The sequence below is a fragment of the Chiloscyllium plagiosum genome, chromosome 39 (assembly GCF_004010195.1).
Source record: "Chiloscyllium plagiosum isolate BGI_BamShark_2017 chromosome 39, ASM401019v2, whole genome shotgun sequence".
In the NCBI taxonomy this organism is placed as follows: domain Eukaryota; kingdom Metazoa; phylum Chordata; class Chondrichthyes; order Orectolobiformes; family Hemiscylliidae; genus Chiloscyllium; species Chiloscyllium plagiosum.
Genome location: NC_057748.1, coordinates 4,015,050 through 4,025,237, shown reverse-complemented (window position 1 = coordinate 4,025,237; position 10,188 = coordinate 4,015,050). Strand labels below are relative to the sequence as shown.

The window sequence follows — 10,188 nt, the reverse complement described above, 5'->3', positions numbered from 1 at the left end:
TGCGGGTGGGATGCACTCTGGAGGGTTGCTGTTGACTCAGTTGGCCAAATGGCCTGCTCCCATACTGTCAGGGTTCTATTCAATACTCACTTTGCCTGTGACACTTACATTCCACAAATGAATAAAAATAGAATCTGCTTATTTCACAGAAATTATAAAGTGCTCAAGATGAGATGCTGCTGGCAAAAATGATACAAAACTGTAGTCTCAAAGCATTGGCTTGGAAATTTTAATTGCGGCGTTCAGAATGTTTGCAAATTATATGCTTTTTTGCTCATCTATTAGCTGACAGACAATATAGGCAGATGTTGGGAACCTCTCAAAGACACATGGATTCAGAGTGGAATTTGGTGTAGAGAATGTGCTGCCCCTAGTGATTATTTTCACTTAAAGTATCAGTTTGAAAATTCATGTGCCTCTTTATGGAACCTGATCAAGTAAACAGGGAAAAACTGTGGTGGGAGGCTAGGAATCCAGGGAGGACAGATTTGGGATAATTGGCAGAAGATTTAGGGCAGGACTCTAAGAGATATCCATTTTTTTAAAAAAAAGGCTTAAGTGGTTGCAATGTGGAATGCTCTGTCTGAAAGGGTAATGGAGGCAGATACCTGGCAACATTTCAATTTAGCAGCAGGAGGCCATTAAGCCCTTCAAACGCGCACCATCGTTCAATAACGAGGTTGTGCTCTCAACTCCAGTTTCCTGTCTGCCTCCTGTCCCTCCACCCGTAACCCTGGACTCTGCTGTCCATCAAAAAACTAACTCAGTTTTGAAATAACAAACATTGACTCAGCTTCCAGTGTTTACGGGGAAAGTGACGTCCACTGACTCTTAGTAACGTTTGAAAGGGAACTGGATGAATAGATCTCAGGAAAAATGGTCAGTTCAGTGGCTCAGTGGTCAGCACTGCTGCCTCACAGCACTAGGGACCTGAGTTTGACCCCACTGTCAGGTGACTGTGTGGGGTTTGCACATTCTTCCCGCGTCTGCGTGGGGTTTCCTCCAGATGGTCTGGTCTCCCCCCACAGTCCAAAGATGTGCAGGTTTGGTGGATGGGCCATGGGAATTACAGGAATAGGATGCTCTGCAGAGGGTTAGTGTGGACTCGGTGGGCCAGTTGGCCTGCTTCTATACTGTAGGGATTCTAAAAGAAGTTGGGTCACTGGGAAAGGGAAGAGCCAGCATAGCATTCTTCCATTCTGTATCAAAGTTACGATTCCAGAATCAGTGATCTCTCTGCTCAAGATGGTGAGTGTGTACTCATCGGAGAATGTGGGATGACCTCATTGAAACATATCAGATTCTTATAGTAGACCTGAAAAGTTGTTTCCCCTTGTGGGAAGGTCTAGGATAATTTCAGAGAGCTGACATGCACAGGGGATGGGCCAAAAGGCCTCCTGCTGCACTGTAATCATTCTAGATGATGGGCTGAATGGCCTATTTCTGCTTCCGCCCCAGAATCTCAAACTATTAATGTATTCTCTCAGAATCAAAATATTCAACATACACACTTTTTTTTGACAGGTCTTCTTGTGGCACAGTGGTAATGTCACTACGTCTGTATTGGGAAGCCCAGATTCAAGTCCCACCTCCTTCAGAGACATGTAATAACATATCTGAACAAGCTGATTAGGAAGAATAGGTTAAATATGAGCTATAAAAAGCTGCTTGAGTGACAATCCTGAACTATCCAAATTGGGGTTGAAGGGAAACAGTCTCTTTTCTGCTTGACTAAAGGTTGGTGGGTGCCATAAGGAAGGACAGGTTGAGTGACCAATGGTGGTGTGCAGTGTTTGGGGACAGGAGACCCATTGATAAAACCAGAGTTGACAATGTTTGATTGAGAGAACGAGGTTGTGGAATTAGTCATACAACATGGAAACAGACTCCACAGTCTAACCTGTCTGTGCCAAATAGACATCTCAAATCTGACCTAGTCCCATTTGTCAGCTTTTGGCCCATATCCCGCTAAATCCTTCCTATTCATATACCCATCCAGATACATTTTAAATGTTGTAATTGTATCAGCCTCCATCGCTTCCTCTGTGTGAAAAAGTTGACCTTTGGTTCCTTTTAAATCTTTCCCCACTCACTTTAAACCTATGCCATCTAGTTTTGGATTCTCCCTTGCTAGGGAAAAGACCTTGACTATTCACCTTATCCATGTCCCTCATGATTTTATAAACCTCTATAAAGTCACCCCTCAGCCTCTGATGCTCCAGGGAAAAAAAAAACAGCCTCTCCCTATAGCTCAAACCCTCCAGTCCCGGCAACATCCTTGTAAATCCTTTCTGTGTCCATCCTTCCAACAGGAAGGTGACCAGAACTGTATGCAGTATTCTAAAAGTGGCCTCACCAAGGTCCTATACAACCACAAAATGACGCCCTACCCCTATACTCAATCTATACTTCGTGCTATGACCATTGAAGACGTGTGCCAAACACCTTTGTCACCGCCCTGTTTACCTGCAACTCCACTTTCAAGGAATTAGATTGGACGTTTTGCAGCCCTCCCTGAGAAATTGTCCCAGTGAGGTAGAGTTATCTTTGGGAGTCATGGCATTGCAAAACTACAAGGATATTGCTAGTGTTGGAGGATTTGAGCTATAGGGAGAGGCTGAACAGGATGGGGCTGTTTTCCCTGGAGCGTCGGAGAGGGGGTGACCTTATAGAGGTTTACAAAATTATGAGGGGCATGGATAAGGTAAATAGACAAAGTGTTTTCCCTGGGATCAGAGAGTCCAGAACTAGAGGGCATAGGTTTAGGGTGAGATGAGAAAGATATAAAAGAGACCTAAGGGGCAACTTTTTCACACAGAGGGTGGTACGTGTATGGAATGAGCTGCCAGAGGAAGTGGTGGAGTCTGGTACAATTGCAACATTTAAGAGGCATTTGGATGGGTATATGAGTAGGAAGGGTTTGGAGGGATATGGGCTGTGTGCTGGCAGGTGGGACTAGATTGGGTTGGGATATCTGGTCAGCATGGACGGGTTGGACCGAAGGGTCTGTTTCCGTGCTGTACATCTCTGTGACTCTATGAATCTATTGGGAAAACACGACCAGCAAACTTATTTTTACAAAAACATTTTTATTTTACACATTCTGACAGTGAAAGCACTTTCCCATTAACAGACAGAAGGGTACAGTGCATGTTCTTGAGCAGCTGCTTTGGTCAAAGAACACAACTGGAATCCGCACGTGACATCAATAGGAAGCAGTTACAGCATTATAGCATTTAATTACAGCGTCTACGGATCGAATAACTCAATAGCGTCTGTGTTTCTTCTCTCCTTTTGGCAGGGAATCCTAAATTCAAATAACCTTTTACTTTTATTAATAATGGTTTTAAAATGCTGCAAGCGGTCTTATAACCCTGTGCAGGATACTCATTCATTCAGCTGTCTACTTGATGACAGCCTATGTACAGGACAGAGAAATGCTCTCTGAATCCACAGAGACGGGAGTCCAAGGAGACTCGGAGAAAACGATGACTTTGTTTCAGCTGTATTGCTTCTCGGTCTTCACGAGCTGGCAGTACATCACCAAGGAGGAAATTAGTCCAAGTATCTGACGGAAAATAAAACATTCTCAGTTACAGGTAGAGACTGGGGTGTCCCTCCCTGCTGCACCTATTATTCTGTTAAGTTTTCCAACAGAGTTGTTATACTAAATTCTTCTTTCTTTTGCTGTTTTCTAACTGTGCTGTTCAAATAAATTGTATTTTGCTTAACGTCGTGTTTTCCAGTTGAATTGCATCTGGAACACAACACCACAGTTGCCTTTAACATTAGAAAGAGTTAGGGTCCATGTTACCTTCTTAAAATATTCCATTTTAAATTAGGTCTATCTTTCACCCCTGCTGCATTTTCAGACTCTAAAGACCGGGGGCGGAGTGGGTTCTGAGACAGATGTAAAGGTCATGAACATAAGGAGCGAAGGGTTTCAAACACCCGATGGCTGGGAGGGGGGCATTTCAAATCTGTTTTGGTTTCCACACCACAGTTTTAGTGAAATGTCACTTGAGAGCTGCACAAAAGAGACTTGCATTTCTGTAGCACCTTCAGAACTACCACCAAAAGCGCTTCAATAAAATAGCAGAATGTGGCCATTCTCATCATAGAGTAAACGTGGCTGCTAATTTATGCAGAGCTATATCACAATGACCGCAAGATGTGAGCATGGGAGAGGGAGGATGGTGGTTGGTGGTGGTATGGCAATTGGGAAGTGTGAGCCCAGCGTGGGGTGGGGGTGTGTGAGAGAGTTGGTGGGGGGGGGCGGGGGGGGGAGGGGACAGCAAGCCCAGTGCAGGGTGGGGGAGATTGAGCCTTCGTGGGGGAAGCCCAGTGTGGACCGACTGCAGGTCCATGCCTTAACAAGGACTGTAATTTGGAACTTTGAATTTTATTTCTTATTCACAATTTTATACTAAGAATAACTGTAACATTGAGCTTTTAACTTATTTCATTATTTTTCTTCTTTTTACCTCAGATTTTGCACCTCAGTATCTTGTATTGAAGATGGCACTGGGAATGGTGACATTTACTCTATCCCTGTATCCCCTGTACGGAGTACACATGAAATAAAACCTAATTCTAATGTGTTAATGATGGTGGCCTTTGGACAGGATACTACAGGCAACTCTCTTTTGCTGTTCTTCGAATAACACCCTTGGAGAGAGAGAGAGAGAGACTGTGATGTTTGTCTTTTTAAACTTTGCTTCTTGTTTTTCTGGACCTATGGCTATGCTGCATACAGCCGTAATGTAACTTTTTTTTTTCCTTTACGTCTCTATTCTGTAAGTAAGGTTTGTCCCTGGCTACTCTGCACCTAAGATGGCACAGTGTGTTGGTGACATTGTTGGTCTGCAACTAATCTTGTAACTGAAGAAACTGTACCTAGGTATCTTTGTACCTAAGATGGTGTTGTAAGTGGTGAGTGTAAACTTTTCACTGTACTCAAAGCTAATTCAACTCAGTTCAATTCAATTCGATTAATGCTACGAGATCCTGACAGACTGGACATTGTTTGAAGATTTTCATACAAAACAACAACAGTGCGAGCTCTGTGCTGCACTGGGAATGTCAGACTGTTCCAAATGCTCAAGGGTCTGCAAGAGGACTTAAACCCAGGTCCTGTTGACTCAGAGTCAACAAAGCTATCACTGAGCCAGGGCTGATATCTCAAAGAAGAAGGTGTGTAAGATTAGAGCTTAGAGAGAACCAAGAGTGGAAAAGTCAGAGGAGCAACAAAAGAGACAGAGATAGACAAACACTGGAGAGCCTCAACAGGTCTGGCATCTTCTTCGGAGAGAGTTAATGTTTCGAGAACTATGACACTGATTTTTTTTTTGTAACGCATCGTACATGGACGTGGGAAGAGACTAAACAAAGGGGAGAGAAAAGACTTAAGATAGGAAGAAATATCTCGGTGCTACAAGTTCACAGATTACATATGACCTAGTACATCTCACACAGAAAATGCTCAGAGGCTGTGTGGAAAAAACATGAAAAAAGAAGTGTGATGCCAAAGCCACTTGGGACAGGAACTGAAAGCTGTGTTGTGAAAAATGGGTCCCGTGCTAGGTTTAAAAGGAGGGGAATGAGTAAAAGGGCTTTAGGGGCTTAAGTTCTGGGAAGTAAGACTAGATTAGATTAGATTCCCTACAGTATGGAAACAGGCCATTTGGCCCACCAAGTCCACACCGACCCTCCAAACAGTAACCCACCCTGACTTATTTCCCTACATGTAACCCTGACTAATGCGCCTAACACTATGGGCAATTTCCCATGGCCAATTCATCCAATCTGCACATTTTTGGACTGTGGGAGGAACCCAGAGGAAATCCACGCAGACACTGAGAGAGAATGTGCAAACTCCACACAGACAGTGGCCCAAGGCTGGAATCGAACCTGGATCCCTGACGCTGTGAAGTAGTCCTCAGTGGTTAGCACTGCAGCCTCACAGCGCTACGGACCCAGGTTCAATTCCAGCCTCGGGCCAGTGTCTGTGTGGAGTTTGCACATTTTCCCCGCGTTTGTGTGGGTTTCCACTGGGTGCTCCGATATCCTCCCACAGTCCAAAGACATGCAGGCTAAGTGGATTGGCCATGCTAAATATGGGGTTACAGGGCTGGGTTCTGGTGAGATGCTCTTTGGAGGGTCAGTATGAGCTGAATGGCCTCTTTCCACACTGTAGGGATTCTATGAATAAGAACAAGGGCTGTTGGTGTCTGGTCAACCACATACACTTGTGTCTTGTCACAATTTGTTCATATCTTTGTTGAAATCTTCTAACCAATCTGTTCAGGAATTTTATGACAAACTTCTGTAGCAAGTGGGATTTGAACTCAGGTCTCCTGGACCACAGGTAGGGATGCTACCACTGCACCACAACAGCCCAAACGATAGCAGTAGGTGGTAATTATTTTGGGTGCATAAATAGGGGGTATGCTGGGCCTTGTAGTACATATAAATGCTGGGTGTGGAATGAGAGGTTAAGACTGAGCAAGTCGATATACTCTCTCCACAAAACAAACATGTGGTACAATTGCAACATTTAAGAGGCATTTGGATGGGTATATGAATAGGAAGGGTTTGGAGGGATATGGGCCGGGTGCTGGCAGGTGGGACTAGGTTGGGTTGGGATATCTGGTCGGCATGGACGGGTTGGACCAAAGGGTCTGTTTCCATGCTGTACATCTCTATGACTCTATGTGTCTTGGTTTCTGTCTCAGAAACCAATCCTGGGACCTTTTAAAAAACAAATGGAAGAGAGGTTACCAGGTCAAAGGATGTGGCAGTGATAGAACAGGTAGACAATAAGAGTTTTGAAAACAAAGGTTGGGCTTTAAATTCATTGCATTGGAAAGCATCTTACAACAACAATAATTTGCATTTAAAAAGCATTTTTTAATGTAACAAAACAGCCTAAAGGGCTGCATTGGGTCACAATTGAACAAGTTAGAAACTAAACCAAGGAGCTGAAAACAGAAGAGCTTGATTTTAAATTGTAATTGAAAGGAGCAGAAAGAGCTAGGGGAGAGAGAGAAAATTCTAGAGTCTGGGCAAATGAAAGGTAGCCGTCAGAGACAAAATGATTAAAACCAAAAGATGCTAAAATGGAAGGAATGCAGAGACCTCAGAAAGTTATTATCTGGAGAGCAATGTCACTGCCTTCCATGTAGAGCAAGAATATTCTTCCATTGATAAAGAGACCAGAGCAGCACATAGTACTCCAGATGTGGTCTCACCACTGCCCAGTATAATTATAGTAACATGTCTTTAGTCTCATTTTCCAATACCTTTGTAATAATGACTAACATACAATTTCCCTCCCTAAATGCTTACTAAATTTACATGGTAAACTACTGTGATTAGTATCACCGAAGTCTGTTTGGGGATCAGAGGAGCACGCCCAAAACAGGGTCTTCGGGAATGTTGCTGAATGGAGAGATCTTGGAGTGCACGTTCATAGCTCCTTGAAAGTGGAGTCGCAGGCAGATAGGATAGTGAAGGTGGCCTTTGGTATGCTTTCCTTTATTGGTCAGGGTATTGAGTACAGGAGTTGGGAGGTCATGTTGAGGCTGTACAGGACATTGGTTAGGCCACTTTTGGAATATTGTGTGCCATTCTAGTCTCCTTCCTATAGGAAGGATGTTGTGAAACTTGAAAAGATTTACAAGGATGTTGCCAGGGCTGGAGGGTTTGAGCTATAGGGAGAGGCTGAACAGGTTGGGGCTGTTTTCCCTGGAGCGTCGGAGGTTGAGGGGTGACCTTATAGAGGTTTATAAAATCATTTGGGGCATGGATAGGATAAATAGACAAAGTTTTTTCTCTAGGGTGAGGGAGTCCATAACTAGAGGGCACAGGTTTAAGGTGAGATGGGAAAGATATAAAAGAGACCTAAGGGGGCAACCTTTTCACACACAGAGGATGGTGTGTGTATGGAATGAGCTGCCCGAGGGAGGCTGGTACAATTACAACGTTTAAAAGGCACCTGGATGGGGATATGAATAGGGTTTAGAGGGATATGGGCAAATGTGACTAAATTAATTAAAAATATCTGGTCAGCATGGATGAGTTGGACCGAAGGGTCTGCTCCTGTGCTGTATATCACTACGACTCTATGACTCTCAGTAGTTGAAGTAACATACCTGTAGCACTGGGATGCAAAGCCCAAAGATGCAGACAGCCACGACGTTGTCCTTCAACCACTCGATGACCTTTTCATAGCATGCCTACCGGCACAAGGGAACAAGTTAATCCATAGGACGGAGCAAACTACTGCAGATGCTGGAATCTGTACTGAAAACAACGAATGCTGGAGATCAGGCAATACCCGTGGAGAGAAAGCAAGCTAACGTTTCAAGAGTGGACTTCAAACATTAGCTTGCTCTCTCTCCACGGATGCTGCCTGACCCACTGTGATCTCCTGCATTTTTTGTTTTCAGTCAAGTCAAACCCTCACGTTGACATGCAGCTTTAAGAGTTAAAAGGACAGTCCACAATGCTGAACAGTGCTCAAATCCTAGATTTGTAACAGATTTGCTCTGGCGGTGTTTCCAATGACAAATGCATTCCTTCTCTCATTAAAAGAGATAACTAGGAGGAGGGCATTTAGCTCTTTACCATCAGCATTTCAAGGACAGATCGAGATGGGCAGTAAATGCTAGCCCAGCCAGCGACACCCATATCCACGTCTGGAAAAAAGAAATGATCATAACTAGTATAATCGTTTATTTTTGATTTAATCCACCTGGTGAGTCTCCCCTGCACTCCATCCAGGGCGACCTTTCTACGGTTCAGGGACTTTACCCACCCACATCCACCAAGAGTAGGCCATTCAGCCCCTCGAGCCTGCTCCACCATTCAGTAGCCTCAAATCTGAATTCCCAATAACACTTCACCTCCTCGCTTATCCAGAATCCATTCACCTTTGCCTTAAAAAGATTCAAAGACACCTTTGTGGACAATAGTTCCAAGGACTCACAAACTTCTGAGAGGAACAAGATTCTCCACAGCTGTGTATTAAATGGATGATCCTTTATTTGTAGATGGTGCTCTCTAGTTCTGGACTTTCCCCACAAAAGAGAACATGCTTTCCACATCCACTTGGTCAAGCGCCCTCAGAATACATATGTTTCAATTGAGTTGCCTTTCTGTTCTAAACACCAGCAGATACAAGCCCAGTCTAACTGTTTCCTTATAAGATGCGGTGGTTAGCACTGCTACCTCACAGCGCCAGGGACCCTGGTTTGATTCCAGTCTCGGGTGACTGTCTGTGTGGAGTTTGCACATTCTCCCTGTGTCTGTGTGGGTTTCCTCCAAAGATGTGCAGGTTAGGGTGGATTGGCCATGCTAAATTGCCCGTAGCGTCCAGGGATATGTAGGTTAGGTGCATTAGTCAGAGGTAAATGTAGCATAATAGAGATGGGGAATAGGTCTGGGTGGGATACTCTTTGGAGGGTCAGTGTGGACTTGTTGGGCCAAATGGTCTGTTTCCACACCGTAGGGATTCTATATTAGAGTGGTGCTGGAAAAGCACAGCAGGTCAGGCAGCATCTGAGGAGCAGGAAAATCAATTTTCCTGCACCTCGGATGCTGCCTGACCTGCTGTGCTTTTCCAGCACCACTCTAATCTAGACTCTGATTTCCGGCATCTGCAGAGCTCAATTTTGCCTTCTACGATTCTATGCCCATCCCAAATATTGAGCAGTGGCCCTCCCCGTCAGGATCTCTTCTGGCTGATATCGACATCAGATTGAGACTCACATCTTTCCACCAGGTGTTAGGATTAGTTGAACAGTTTTGGACCAGCTTGAAGCAGCAGGAGGTGGGCACTTTGGTTCCATTTAAGACACTGAACCAGTCCTCGTAATGGACGACACCACAGCACCGGAACTGGACAGGCAAGGAAACACACAAAGATGGTCAGATTCACCCTAGTCAATCTCTCTAGTCAGTTACAGGCAAAGGGAATGGTATACCAGAGGGCTTGACCTTACATCAGTCTGCACGATGTCCCAGCCATTGGTCAGCCCAGTGTTTCCCGATGTGTTGTAGAATTGCAGGCCATTCTTGAGCTCCTCCTTCGCATACAGGTTTATCTAAATCAATGCATGAGAAAATGGGTTTGTGTGGGTGAGCTATCCGTTCCAATGGTCAGTATTAGAAATGCAAATCCCTTTA

At 44.4% G+C, this 10,188-nt stretch overlaps 1 protein-coding gene across 1 annotated transcript in view; it reads right to left on the bottom strand.

Annotated features, from left to right (window-relative positions):
- Positions 1-3,072: 3,072 nt before the first annotated feature.
- The window catches only part of LOC122542129 (tetraspanin-4-like), a 37,679-nt gene continuing 30,563 nt past the window's right edge, over positions 3,073-10,188 (bottom strand). The window contains exons 5-8 of the mRNA XM_043679524.1: positions 10,005-10,106; positions 9,772-9,900; positions 8,154-8,237; positions 3,073-3,568 (exon numbers count right to left, since the gene is read on the bottom strand). Of these exons, the coding sequence (XP_043535459.1) occupies positions 3,500-3,568; positions 8,154-8,237; positions 9,772-9,900; positions 10,005-10,106 (384 nt within the window). The 3' untranslated portion in view covers positions 3,073-3,499. The remainder of the gene's footprint in view (positions 3,569-8,153; positions 8,238-9,771; positions 9,901-10,004; positions 10,107-10,188) is intronic.